At 37.6% G+C, this 15711-nt stretch overlaps 1 protein-coding gene across 1 annotated transcript; it reads left to right on the top strand.

The window, feature by feature from the left end:
• The first annotated feature begins 13104 nt into the window (after nucleotides 1–13104).
• Nucleotides 13105–14814, top strand: LOC373243 (zinc finger protein similar to Kruppel). Its single transcript, NM_214497.2, is given in 2 exon segments — nucleotides 13105–13243; nucleotides 13803–14814. Coding segments are annotated over 2 exon segments (1038 nt in total). The 5' UTR covers nucleotides 13105–13217.
• The last annotated feature ends 897 nt before the right edge of the window (nucleotides 14815–15711 follow it).

Genomic DNA, 15711 nt, shown 5'->3' with positions numbered 1-15711 from the left:
GCGAAAAATTACATCTTATAAAGGGGGAAAACATAACTCTAAATGGGGTGTTAGCACATTCTCCTAACGGAAGACTTAAATAAAAGACTTTTGATTAGTAACATAATTATATCATCTATAAAAGCGAGCGAGTTTTGGGGGAGATTGCTCTAAATCGCTTTAATTTATGTGCACGTTTAATGATAAGAGAAAAGGGGACACTTATCGAAATGGATAAGACACTTATCAGAACAGAAAAGGAGCACTTGTCAAAGTACAAACGGTTATTATCAGAGGTGAAAACAGGGATATTCTAACACATGAAAAGAGGCACTCACCAAAGATGAAAAAGGGCACTTATGAGATTTTGGAAATGGGCACATATAGGCGGAAAAGGGGCACCCATCAGATTTTGATAAGAGGTGAAAATGGGCATTCATGAAAAGAGGATATGTCCCTTATCATAAGGAAAAGGGGCACTTATTGGAAAGGTTAAGGGGCATATGTGAAGATAAAAAGCGCGCTTATCCGAGTAAAAAAGGGGTTGTTATTAAAAGGGAAAAGGTACTTCTAACTACGAACAAGGGCACTTGTCAAAGTAAAAGGGGGCACCTCCCAGATTGTTCTGCCCCCCCCCCCCCCTGCCCAAGAACGCCGACTCTTCCTGAGATCTGAATTAAGTCAATAAATGCGACTAGAAATATATAGTCTTTCCCTATTTCGGTCGCCCAAAGATACTACGTAAAGTTACTGATCAAGTTGAAAGCGTAGAGTATAAAGCGAGTGTTTGTGTGGCTTTGCAGAGGCAGAATTCTCAGAATGGTGCTTGGCTTTCTGGCATTTCGTGGCAAAATATGCAATCTGCAACATTAGAGCTGACATTGTGTTATCACACTTCCTCTCAATAAAAGAAGAGTGTATATAGCCCCCGTTTCATAGAATTCGGCACGGCTTGAAGCTCTCTATTCTCTCCATTGTGAGGAGGTGCGACCGGTTCCTATCTCACTGATTGGTCAATAGTTTATTGGGGCGGTGACATCAATGAACTTTGACCGGGTTGACGTCCAGTGTGCGAGCTGGATTCTGTTGTTATGTTTGTTACGGTGTGTCTTAAGATGTTCCGCGCTTTACAATGGCTTCAAATGCTTGTACTGCCCGTTGACTTTTCAATGATATGTGAAGTTAGCTACAGTTTTCAAACAGAATCGTCGGATTAATCGGAACACCGAAACTATAGAAATGTTTCATATCTTAGCACAAAGATAAGGATGTACAGTTTTGTTTAACTATATCATTTTAGAAGACCCTTTCAAGGTATTCTTCAGCCTAGCCCCTTTCGTTCAGCCACGTGAAATGGTACGCGTTCAGTTGAATGTCGAATTGGGTTAGAAACTTGTCAATTAAGAAAAATATATATTCTGTGTGTATTAATAGTACTATATATTTACCTCTCATAGGCTAATATCAAATTTGATGAACTATTAAATACAAAATCATATATTATCAATGATTTGGAATCACTTGTGTCTGAGAAGGCCGTGGGGTGTTCGAGCTTATCCATTGCCCTACCGGGTCACTTAAAAAAAAATGAACTTACCAGAAAATACATGAGATTACACAAACTTGTCGTTCTACGCCTGCAGAAAAATGAAAGTGGCTGCTAAGCACAAATGAGAATCAAAGTTTGAAATAAAAACATGTTAAATTCGCGATAATCAATGATTATTTTAAATCCTAGAAAAATATCTACATTTTAAAGCGATAGACTATTTAATTGAAATACCAGCCATGTTATACTTTGATTTTTATTAATGTCACTTATCTCTTGTCTGATATCGGGTAAATCAATGACTTCAAAGAACTGATGTTATAGCTTCTGTTTAATGTAGCAGTTGCAGATGAGCCTTTCATGGTATTGTGATGAAAACGAGCCATACAAATGGAAGAAAACATAAAGTTTAATCAAGACGTTAAAGCCACTTGAAACCGTCTTGGCCCATTCAAGTACTGCAATAAATCCGTATAATCCGTGTCGTGTTTCTATTCAAGATCGTGGGAAAGTTCGCGAATTAGTGAGGGAGATTGCAGGACTGGTCTGTAGCTTCAATTGATTTGCGTAGGTATATTTAAATTACGGAGAAGAAAGGCTTCTGTGGACAGTGTTTTTATGACATGACTCGATTAGACTAGGGATACCCCATATATGATTCCTTAAGCTCATGACTCAAAGCCCCGGGGTGTATATTATACTATGGGGTCAATAACCTCGAGATGTTTGCCTCCCCTGGTGAAACCAACAAGAAATCTTACTGCGGCGATCTCACATTGGCGTTTTAAAAAGCACCCCCAGGACATTTTGACAATCAGTTTGGCACTTAATTCTTCAATTAACTGGTATTTTTTAAAATAGAATATGATAATGAGTAAGATCATTAATTTGTTTTTCCAATCAGAGATCCAGGGACGAATAAGCAACTTCCAAAGTGTGTATTTGTGGGGGGGGGGGGGGCACCTGCAAAAAAGGGCATCTGTAAAGGGAAATCTCAAGGCGAAAATATACATTTTTTTAGACATTGGTAGATACCACTACCTAATGATCACATTATCAGTGATGGTTTTAATATTTGTTTCTCTTGTATATCATACAAGATATTTTGCCATCGGGTGTAATGGTTTTGATTTTCACTTGCAAGCGAGCGAGAATCTTTAAAAAAGATTTGTGAGGTCGCAGTGCGAAAAATTACATCTTATAAAGGAGGAAAACACAACCCTGAATGGGGTGTTAGCACATTCTCATAAAGGAAGACTGAAAAGGCTTTTAATAAGTAACATAATTAAATCATCTATAAAAGCGACCGAGTTGGGGGTAAATTGCTCTCTTTGAATTATGAGCACGTATAATGATGAGAGAAAAGGGGACACTTATCGAGATGGATAAGAAACTTATTAGAAAAGAAAGGGAGCACTTGTCAAAGTACAAACACCTTAAAAGAGGCACTTACCAGAGATGAAAAAGGGCATATATGAGAATTGAAAATGAACATTTGTCGACGGAAAAGGGAAACCCATCATATTTTTATAGGGGCATTAATAATAGGTGAAAATGGGCACTTATAAAAGGGGACAGGGCCTTTATCATGAGGAAAAGGGGCACGGTTTAGAAATGAAAAATGGGCATATGTGAAAATAAAAGGCGCGCTTATCTGAATTAAAAAGGGGTAGTTATTAAAAGGGAAAAGGGCACTTGTCAAAGTAAAAAGGGCAATTGTAAAAATAAAAAGGAGCACCTTCCATATTTGAATAAGACAATTATCCGAGGTGTAGGGTCATTTATGGAAGTGGAAAGGAGCACCTTTCGTTTCCGAAAAAGGGCACTTACCTTAAGGGCAATAGACTCTTATTGCAAAGGAAAGATGGAACTTGTCGAAGAAAAGGGGGCAGGTGTCAAAGTAATAGGGGTACTTGTGAGAGGTGAAATGGGGGAAGAGGCACTTTTCCTTTGTAAGAGGGGCACTTATTGGGTACTTGGAAAAGTGGGGGGGGGATGCCCCCACCCCCAACTGCCAGAGAGCGCCGCCTCTGCAGAGATCTGAATTAAGTTAAAACATGCGACTAGAAATATATAGTCTTTGTCTATTTCGGGCGCCATATTACTACGTCAAGTTACTGAACAAGTTGAAAGTGAGAGTATAAAGCGAGTGTTTGTGTTGCTTTGCAGAGGCAGAATTCTCAGAATGGTGCCTGGCTTTCTGTAATTTCCTGGCAAAATGTGCAATCTGCAACATTAAAGTTGACATTGTATTATCACTATACAACATTAAAGCTGACATTGTATTATCACACTTCCTCTCAATAAATGAAGAGTGTATATAGCCCCGTTTCATAGAATTCGGCACGGTTTGAAGCTCTCTATTCTCTCTATTGTGCGGAAGTGCGACCGGTTCCTAGCACACTGATTGGTCAATAGTTTATTGGGGCGGTGACATCAGTGAACTTTAACCGCTGGACGTCCAGTGGCCGAGCTAGGTTTCATTGTTTGGCTATGTTTTCAGATGTTCCGCGCTGGACCATGGCTTCAAATGTTTCTACTGCTCGTTGCCTTTTCAATGATATGTGAAGTTAGCTCCAGTATCAAACAGAATCGTTGGATTAATCTGGACAACGAAACTATGGAAATGTTTCATATGTTAGCACAAAGATAAGGATATACAGTTCTGTTTAACTATATAATTTTAGAAGACCATTTCAAGGTATTCTTCAGCTTAGCCCTTTTGGTTCAGCCCCGTGAGAAAGTAAACGCTCAGATGAATAATAAAATGAAATGGTTAAGAAACTTGTCAATTAAGAGAAAACAAATATACCTGTATGTATTAATAATACTTTATTCACCTCTCGTAGGCTATTATATATTAAATTTGTTCAACTATTACTATGAAATACATAAATTATATATTATCAATAATTTGGAATCACTTGTTTTCGAGAAAGCCGTGGGGTGTTCGAGCTTATCCACTGTCCATATCGGGTCTTTCTTTAAAACAATGAACATACCAGAAATATTCTAAACAACATGAGATTGCACAAGCTTGACGTTCTTCGCCTGCCGAACAAAAATATGAATCAAATTTTGAAATAAAAACATGTTCCTTTCGCGATAATCAATGATGATTTTAAATCCTAGAAAAATATCTACATTTTAAAAGCGATAGACTCTGTAATTGAAATACCAGCCATGTTATACTTTGATTTTATTATGTCACTTATCTCTTGTCTGATATCGGGTAAATCAATGACTTCAAAGAACTGGTGTTATAGCTACTGTTTAATGGGGCAGTTGCAGATGAGCCTTTCCTGGTATTGTGATGGAAACGAGACATACAAATGGAAGAAAAGATCAAGTTTAATTGAGACATAAAGCTACTTGAAACCCGTCTTCGCCCATTCAAGCACTGCAATAAATCCGTATAATCCGTGTCGGGTTTCTATTCAAGATCGTGGGAAAGTTCGCGAAGTAGTGAGGGAGATTGCAGGACTGGTCTGTAGCTTCAATTGATTTGCGTAGGTATGTTTAGATTACGGAGAAGAAAGGCTTCTGTGGACAGTGTTTTTATGACATGACTCGATTAGACTAGGGTTACCCAATACATGATTACAAAAGCTCATGACTCGAAGTTTCGGGTGTATCTTATACTTTGGGGTCAATAACCTCGAGATTTTTTGCCTCCCTTGGTGTAATCACCTAAAAATCCTACTGCGGTAATATCAGGCCTTACACGAAAAATGATGTATTATCCTAGTAACAGAACCTGGGTCGGTCGGTCGGATTTTTATCTTTGCAATAGTTTTAATACTCGGTAGTTATTAAAAGGGAAAAGGGCACTTGTCAAAGTAAAAGGAGCACCTCCCAGATAGTTCTACCCCCCCTCCCCACCCGAGAGCGCAGCCTCTGCAGAGATCTGAATTAAGTAAATTCATGCGACTAGAAATAAATAGTCTTTCTCTATTTCGGGCGCCAGAAGATATTACGTCAAGTTACTAATCAAGTTGAAAGCGAAGAGTATAACCGACAAAAAAGGACATCCGCAAAGGGAAATCTCAAGGCGAAAACATACACTTTTTAGACATTGGTATATTCCCCTACCTTATGATTTCATTATCAGGGATAGCTTTAATATTTGTTTCTCTTATACATCATACAAGATATTTTGCAGTCGGGTGTGATAGTTTGGATATTTACTTGAAAGCAAGCGAAGCGAGCGAGAATTTTTTTAGTGAGTTGTGAGGCCGCAGTGCGAAAAATTACATCTTATGAAGGGAGAAAAGACAACACTGAATAGGGTGTTAGCACATTCTCATCAAGGAAGACTGAAAAGACTTTTGATAAGTAACTTTATCATTTATAAAAGCGAGCGATTTGGGGGGAAATTGCTCTTAGTCGCTTTCAATTATGAGCACGTTTAATGATGAGAGAAAAGGGGACACTTATCGAAATGGATAAGACAGGAAGCACTTGTCAAAGTACAAACACCTGCAAAGAAGCACTTACCAGAGATGAAAAAAGGCATTGATGAGAATTGAAAATGAACATTTATCGACGGAAAGGGGCACTTATCAGATTTAGGAAAAGGAGCACTTATTTCAAAGTAAAAAGGGCAATTGTAAAAATAAAAAAGGGCACCTTCCAGATTTGAAAAGGACAATTGTCCGAGGTGTAGGAAGCACTTTTAAAAAGTAGAAAGGGACACTTCCCGTTCCCGAAAAAAGGGCACTTACTATAGGGCAATTATGAAACGGGCAATAGACACTTATTGCAAAGGAAAGAGGGAACTTGTCGAAGAAAAAGGGGCAGGTGTCAGAGTAATAGGGGCACTTGTCAGAGGTGAAATGGGGGAAGAGCCACTTTTCCTTTGTAAGAGGGGCACTTATTTGGTGCAGAGATCTGAATTTAGTCAATACATGCGACTAGAAATATATAGTATTTCCCTATTTCGGTCGCCCAAAGATACTACGTCAAGTTAGTGATCAAGTTGAAAGCGTAGAGTATAAAGCGAGTGTCTGTGTTGCTTTGCAGACTGAGACAGAAATCTCAGAATGGTGCTTGGCTTTCTAGCATTTAGTGGCAAAATTTGCAATCTGCAACATTAAAGCTGACATTATATTATCACTATACAACATTAAAGCTGACATTGTATTATCACACTTCCTCTCAATAAATGAAGAGTGTATATAGCCCCGTTTCATAGAATTCGGCACGGCTTGAAACTCTCTATTCTCTCTATTGTGAGGAGGTGCGACCGGTTCCTAGCTCACTGATTGGTCAATAGTTTATTAGGGGCGGTGAAATCAATGAACTTTGACCGGTTGTACGTTCAGTGTGCGAGCTGGTGTCTGTTATCATGTTCGTTACGGTGTGTCTTCAGATGTTCCGCGCTTTACAATGGCTTCAAATGCTTGTACTGCCTGTTGACTTTTCAATGATATGTGAAGTTAGCTCCAGTTTCAAACAGATTCGCTGGATTAATCTGGACACCGAAACTATAGAATTGTTTCATATCTTAGCATAAAGAGAAGGATATACAGTTTATTCTAACTATATAATTGTAGAAGACCCTTTCAAGGTATTCTTCAGCCCCGTGAGAAAGTACGCACACAGTTGGATTGATGAAGTGGTTTCGAAAAAATATATAACTATAGTTATGATTGATTCCTAATAGAACTAGATAATAGTGTACATTCTCAGATTTTATTGAATAATGGTTTGCAAGTGTGTGCTAATCAAATAGGGGACCTTCGTCCTTAAGTCATAACTGATAGTAATGAGGGTTAATGCATCGACACGGTTTTTATCCTGGGGCCTCACAGTAACGAGGCCATTGCTTATCCACTGAATCATGACTGTACGCAGCGGGGGCTAGGGTACGGGGCCACCCTCATAAATAAATTTAAAAAAAACACAAAGAAAATGCAATAAATTATCAATAATTCATTGCATTTTCCCCGGTCCCCAACAGGAAAGTTCCTCTGTAGGGCCATGCATTATGGTTCCAAAAATCTGAGAATGTATACTTTCATTGAGATCTATTATCAATTAATCATTTTCGAAATCATTCCATAAGTTGGGGTAAAAATAATTATTTCACTATTATGACCGACAGTGTATATTCACCTATTGTAGGCTAATATTAAATTTGATGAACTATTTAATACAAAAATAATATACTATCAATAATATGGAATCACTTTTGTCAGAGCTTATGCTCTGTCCATATCGGGTCTCTTTAAAAGATGAACATACCAGAAATATTGTAAACAACATGAGACCTGTCGTTCTTTACCTGGTAAAAAAATGAGAGTGACTTCTGAGCACAAATGAAATTAAAAGTTTGAAATAAACACATTTTTAAATCGGGACAGGTGGGCGTTCATGGAAGGTTTCCTCTTGTACCAAGTCCATTTTCAAGGATTTTATTATTATTTATTGATCATTAATTATATCTACTGATTGCTACCTTTACATTGTGTTAAAACATATATTAAACGTAATATTGCCAAAGCGAGAAGGCCGTTACCTTCGCGTTATCAATGCGCATTTGTATTTGTTTTTATTTCTCCAACAACAACAAAAGTCAACAAACATCACCACTGTCAAGATCAAAGATTGTGTATGATATACAATCCAACAATTCATACATTTGTTTTTATTAATATACCAACATGATCATTCTCATGTTGTTTTGACCATGTAACACATCTCTTGTCTGATATCGGGAGAATCAATGACTTCAAAGAACTGATGTCAAAGCCTCTGTTTGATGGATCAGTTACAGATGAGCCTTTCCTGGTATTGTGATGAAAACGAGCCATACAAATGGAAGAAAACATCAAATTCAATTAAGACTTTATAGCCACTTGAAACTCACCATCACCCATTCAAACACTGCAATTGATCCGTGTAATCTGTGTCGTGTTTCTTTTCAAGATCGTGGGAAAGTTCGCGAAGCAGTGCGTTAGATTGCAGGACTTGCAGGGCTGTAGCTTCTATTGATTTGCGCTTTTAAAATCACGTAGAAGAAAGCCCTCTGTGGACAGTGTCTCTGTGACATGTTTGACTCGACTAGACAAGGGATATGCATCATGACTCAATACCGGGGGCGTACCTACCATCTGGGGTCATTTAAGGGCAATCCAACAACTGTGATAAGTTTACTGTATGAAAGCAGAAAATAAGTAAAGAGAAAAATGGCGAAATTGTGAAATAAATCGGACCAGAATACCCAAAATATATTATGGAGCATATGTTATTAACGGATCTTTAAATAGTAAAGACTATCCCGATTCACACATATAGAAAAAAAGAAAAACATTTTAGACATTTTTTGTTTTGGAACTAATGGGCAAGTAATTGTCCAGCGCTACATCACAGCGACATTACCGACTCAGCCAACTTGAAGTGCAAATACGTATAGTGATCGCACTTTAAAAAAAAATCACAACTTTCTTATTTTTTGGTATAACTTTCAACAATCTTTTTTTCTTCTGATCTTCCTGCTTTTTTGTTAGAGTTGTTTACAATTTGGATTGTATTTCCCTTTAACCTCAAGACTACCCACTCTCCGAAACTAAGAAAAAATGTCTCCCCCACATAAAACTTATTTATATTATTAACTTCTACAACTTTGAAAATCATCCTTTGTTATAATTGGTTTATGATGTCATTCTGTCAATATTGTCATTTGTTTTGCAAAATATTTTTTGTTATTATCCATTTCCCTTTTCAACCCCTAATGATATTTAATCTCTCATCTATTCGCAAAATTGACAACCTTGATCACTTCAAAGCTTCACTCAAAACTCACATCTTCCTTCAGACATTTAAATGTTAACTGTATTGGTGGAGGTCGCACCTTTGAATGTTTTTTGAAACAGATATATGGCGCCATACAAATGCTGTGAATCATCATGCCGTTGCCCAATTTATATTAAGGTACGTGATATTACTTGCATGTACCTGGTGAAAGGGCATGCATTAAACAACTGGGGCTATTTTTATACCGAAGTCAATCATCTCTTGATATAATTTTTATGATTCCATCAGAAAATGAATTATAGTAGTTCATACATGGTTGATAGGAGTTGTTACTCTCAATATGGACTCGGCCAGTGGGAAAACTTTCAGAGGTAAATGTTTTAAATGTTTCCAAGCACGCCCATCTGCACTTGGTAATAGTTCTCGTATGGATATACTGCAATGGGATGTAAGGATTGTGGCTGTGAGATAGATATACCCCCATCACAAGGGGAAATGGAAGAGAGAGAGAGAGAGAGACAGGTAGAAAGAAAGAAAGAGAGAGAGAGTGAAGGCGCGACGTGAAAAGAAGATAATACCACCCCATCTTACCTCCTCACCCTCCCTCTACGTCCTTGCTCTCTCGCATGTTACCCACCTTGTATGACCATGCCCCCATTAATATATAAAAAAGAAGATTTAACTGTGTAACATTTTAAATACATTTTGGCTATCTGTATATATATATATATATATTGACACAAAACAAAAGAGAATAAAAAACCTCTGTTGAAACGTCGGTTAAAGATAAACTCTAGTTCTGGTAAAAAAAGAAAATGAATTCTCACAGAATCTAACGAAACTTACACTGAATGTTTAAGGTTACAAATAAATGTCATGTGCCAAACAATTTTGGAAGAAAATATATACTGGCTGAGTAATGAGCATAGAAAGATAAGGAAATCAAGGTAGTACTAGCCCCTACACCATTTGTGTTGTCCCATATACATCTTTCTATGTACAGTGATTATTACTTTACCAAGACTGGGCCAAATTTATGATGATTTTGATGACTCCAGAACCTTGTATTACACACCAATACGTACATGCTGTATGATCAACTTTTCTGATCCATTCCACACCTTTTCTTTCACAATGCAATCGCATTACCAGAACTCACCTTTATCTTTAAACAATATTTCGCCCATAGCCATAGGGCTTCTTCATATTATGCATGTATATATAACACATAGTGATGTTTGTGATATATTTCAGATGCATATCACCACTATGTGTATGAGCAGTAACGAATCTATAATGAGTAATACCGCCTCAAAAATACGTACCTTAGATGAAATGTAAGAGTAGGCATTAGTTTTGCAAGTCCACTGTACTTTATTGAAAATATTGCTGCCGTTTACTATTATTTTTGTCTTCCAACGATGATTTGACATTCCGATTCGACACTTCATTTTAATTAATCTTTTGTGTACCTCCATTAGTTTACTACTATGGGGAGATGAAATGCAATAATGGAATATGTGATCGGTCGAGTGACATTGCCCGCTATAGTACGAGTAAACGTTGCTATGGCGACCGCACGCAGCGTTCAGCGAACCAAAAATTCTATCATTACCCGCGCTCATTCAAAGCCCCATATACCCATCACTAAACAAAATCGTCAAAGACAACGGCATTCTAGTTAATTGGATATGGTACATTTGCAACTTCACAGTAAAAGGGTTGATTGACCAAGAGACTGGCGGATTTTATGGCGAACAAGCGGTCAGTATCCCCTTTTAATCGCAATATGGCATTGCTTAATAACACAAAATGTTTATTATTAATTTTGCTTGTGATGCTTGGGCAATGGCACAACAATCTCCATTTTAACAATGTATCGCATTAATACACACATGTATTTTATCCCCCTATTTTTTGCTCGTCAAATATTTTTTCTCCTACCCCTTTTTTTTTCGTTCTGGATGCGCCCCGAACTATTAGTTCATGCCTCCTTTCGAGTTCACGCTCCCCTTCCCTCAGCAATGCCATTAGAGAAATTAATATAGCTGCTTATTCTAATTAATTTGTCTGTCATCGTTTGTTTAATCAGGGCCGTCTGATATTCGTCTGGGGCTTATATTCAATTTCTTTCTTAACATAGGAACCTGGAGAGGATTGTGGTGACGTTTAGAATGGCATTTTAGATTATTTGACTGACGGAAATATGACGGCTACGCACATTTCCAGCTCCATTTTAAAATATTCTATCCCTAATCCCCATGTTCTGTGATTTCTTTTTTTTATCTTTAACTCACCCTCTCTGTTTTTATGTTTTCCAATTTCCTTTTTTCCTTTTCTACTTCATTTTTATTTGCTTCTTTCTACTTCTTCCTCTTATTTCCTTTCAATTTTATTCTTCTTCCTCTTCTTCCTCTTCATCATTATTAGTTTTCTTTTCCTCCTTAGTCATTTTTTTCAAGAAAAGATTTGTCTGTTTGTTTGATTTTATTTCTGCATTTTCAACACAATTGAAAGTAATATACAAATTAGGTACTGTACCTAATATACCGTACATATATGTTATTAACAAAAGTTAACATACATATATAACTATATCATAATATAAATCCATTACGTAATTGTACCTTTCAAAAGGTATAATCATTTAATCTAATTAATAATTATATCTACGAGAATATCAAAGCTTGCGAGATATATTTTGCTTTTCCCGGTATTTAAAAAATAAAAATAAAAACCACTTTATAATGAAAGTTAAGAAAGCTGGAAATATGTGTAAATCTGTCGGTAATAATAAGTAAAAAAAGCCAGAACATCCTCTTTTTTCTAAAATAAGTGTTTTGATATTCACAAATACAATGTTTGGAAATTAACCTCATTTTGCAATAAATTTGCTACATTTTCAATTAAGTATCAAACTTCGGGAAATTAAAGCAATGACGTGTGGATAGATCACTGATCAATTCAGAATGCATAATACAAATATTCATCAAAAGGAGTTTAACGCCAGATTTTTCTTCATAAGTCATTGATAATTCATGACAAGTTTACTAAGTCGCAAATCTGTGACAAGATATTTTTTTTTTCACGTTGAAATTCATTAACTGGTGAATTCCACTGAAATGTAAGTAACTATGTCGAAGTAAACACGACTTGTGATGCTTTTTAGCTCGTTTTTCGGTTATGATTCGTAATCTAATTTACAGGAATGCTCAGGTGCTTGTTTCAAACTCTTTATTAATCTACTGATAAACAACTTTAACATTCACAAATTGAATTTTTGAAGGTTTTCCCACGATCTGTGTCATGTATAACCAAATGAAACGTTAAATAACCATTGGTTTCATTCTTTATGCTCATGCTGTATGTTGATTACTCAGAGGCCCAGTTGAAGATTTCTTTTCAATGTCCTGTGTCCTCTATTCTGTACATCCTCGAAGTAAGAATCATTGTTCATGCAGAAGTTAAACGGTCTTGGATATTTAGCAGGTAGCGCTTCTTTTGAAGCCATTGTCCAGCGCGGGGCATCTGAAAACATAGCCAAACAATAAACCCTAGCTCGGCCACTGGACGTCCACCGGTCAAAGTTCATTGATGTCACCGCCTCAATAAACTAGTGACCAATCAGAGCGCCAGGAACCGGTCCCACCTCCGCTCAATAGACAGCGTACAGAGCTTTATCTCCTTTTGACAACGTGCCGAATTCTATGTAACTGGGCTTGATACACTGTTCTTTTATTGAGAGGAAGTGTGATAATACAATGTCAGCTTTAACGTTTGAAATTGTATAAATCGCCAGGAAATGCTAGATAGCTGGCATTCTGAACATTTGTCTTCTCCAGAGCAACACGAACTCTTCACAATCAACTAGTACGGCAAATATCTATTTGGAGTAACCTTTTACAACGCCTGTTCCTTGCAATATACCTCGATGTCTCCACTGCCTTTCAGCATCACGTAAGTGTTTCTAAAATATATTATTTCACAATTTAACTCTAATTTTATGTATACTGTCCAGTAGTATATGAGGCCGCCATCCATTTAAAGCCCAACCGCTCACGATTCCCCTGCGTTCTAACACTTATATCTTTATTTCAATGGAAAATATATACAAATATCCGTTATACGTGTATACTTTGTACTATGATTAATGTATAATATGCTTGGACATGATTTGCTATGTAATACTTATGTAAAAATGTATAACCTTGTATTTGTTATTTGAGCGCAGATATAAACACAATCAAACACACAAGTATATTTTTGGATTTTTTTATATGATATCAACTTTGATACATTGACTGTAATATCAACAACCTTTATTAGCGGGACTTGAGTTCTTTCAAATAATTACAGTTTTTATTAATTTAATGTTTAAGTAATAGTTTGAATCTTCGAATTTGTCAAAACTAAAAGATAATTCATTTTAAAATAAGAACACTATTTAAATAACCGTTTGGCTTGTATCATGGCAGCATAACTAATTGCCTTCCTCTCTTTTTATTTTGTCATCCAGGTCCAATCGCAACGATTTCGACATGGACCGTCTGCACGCGGCGTCTTCACTCCTGTCCCTTGGGAGCAAGGGTGACCTATCACCGATCACCATTGAGACTCAAGAACCCGACTTCAACAAGGCCATCGCCTCCGTCATCTGGTCTCGACATCGCCACGAAACTCCGTCGACTATCTTCAAATGTGGCGTTCCGAACTGTCCGCTGTGTCCTGCTGGAGATGCTTGTAGCACTCGTCTATCTGGACAGGAATGCATTCAGCGTAGTGACCAAGTAACATCGAAGTCGTCTCGTCGAACATCCGTTGTCAACTGGCTGATTTCGTCGTCCTCACCGTCAACCGCTCCACGTAGCGGTAACGTTAGCTACGGTCATGTGCGTACGAACTCTCAACCACTACCACCTTATCTTGCCTCTTCCCAGCGATCATGGCCCGCTCCGGCATCACTTACCGGCTCGGCCTACTCGAACTCCGATACCGAAGGCTCGCGATCTTCTCCGGGTAGCTCCACCTCGTCTCCTTCATACTATCACGAGCTCACCGAGACGCTCCGACGTTCGGACATATCCGCGATGCCTACGAAGCGTCAACGATTGGATGAGACTTCACCGAACACTTCATCGAACTTCACCGTTGAACGTCAGCTGCCTTTTTCCTGTAAGTTCTGTCCCAAGCGATTCACTCAGGCCTCAAACTGTTCGTCCCATCAGCGAACCCACACAGGAGCTCGTCCCTTCCAATGTCCGTCCTGTCCCAAAGCCTTCGCTCAGAGAACGTCTCTTCGTACTCATCTACGCACTCATACAGGAGATCGTCCTTACTGCTGCCAGGACTGTCAACAACGATTCGGGGATCTGTCGACGTTGACCAAACATCGTCGTACTCATACCGGGGAACGTCCCTACCGCTGTCAACATGAAGGATGTAAGCGAGCTTTCGCGCAGTCTGGCAACCTGAAGAGACATTACAAGACACATCTTCTGGACCGACAGTTGGAAAGGATCTCAGTCTGAAATGCATTGACTACAGAGTCATTATTAGGTTATTGACGTTAAAACCTTTGCTATATTTAAGACATGTTTCATTTTCAATCAAGTAAGCTTCTGTTATTGCCGATGTTCTTGCATCTCGTGCCAAAGAGTTCATTAATATGATAATTGAAATTGCATATTTCATGTAAAATATTGTGTAAATTATTCAAGCAATTATATTTTGATATCAACTTTACTTTGAATTGTCATTGTCTGTTTTGTGGCTTGTATATTTTATCGATAAGAATGTTAATATATACACAGAGAGATAGGATTGAATGTAGCATTGATGAGTAAGGCGATTGTCAGATGAGAGAGAGAGAGAGAACATATTATAGAGAGTAGTGTTTATTCAAAGTATACGGGGATAGTCGAGGATAAGTGAAGGAGTGTAGAGTTTTCATTCAATATAATGGCATCCCTCTCTTTCTCACTTTCTATGTGTGCCTGTATCCATTCTTTCTCTCATTTCCCCTCTCTTTTCCCTTCTTCTCCTCTATCCTTTTCTCCCTCTCCATCATTTCATTTTTCATTTTATTTTTTTAAACACGGATCAATTGCTGTTCTTCTGCAAGTCCGTGCATACATAATACAAATTACATACAAAATATAAACAATTCAAAATAAGACGCAATACAAATTAAAAAATTATAATAGTAAAATAAGAGCGGATTTAATAAAAGATATACATATATAGAGAGAGAGAGAGAGAGAGAGAGAGAGAGAGCGAGAGAGAGAGAGAGATATGTGAGGGAGAGAGAGAGAGAGAGATAGAGAAAAGAGCCAATACAATACTATCTCACTCTACTGTCCGATTTGAAATTGTAAAAGCTTAAAGCTTTTACATCATTAGGTATCTCCTATTCTCTTTTTTAAAGT

Source organism: Strongylocentrotus purpuratus, unplaced genomic scaffold, assembly GCF_000002235.5.
Source record: "Strongylocentrotus purpuratus isolate Spur 01 unplaced genomic scaffold, Spur_5.0 spur5_scaffold_19, whole genome shotgun sequence".
NCBI classification, from domain to species: Eukaryota; Metazoa; Echinodermata; class Echinoidea; order Camarodonta; family Strongylocentrotidae; genus Strongylocentrotus; species Strongylocentrotus purpuratus.
This window is presented reverse-complemented; position numbering and strand designations above follow the sequence as displayed.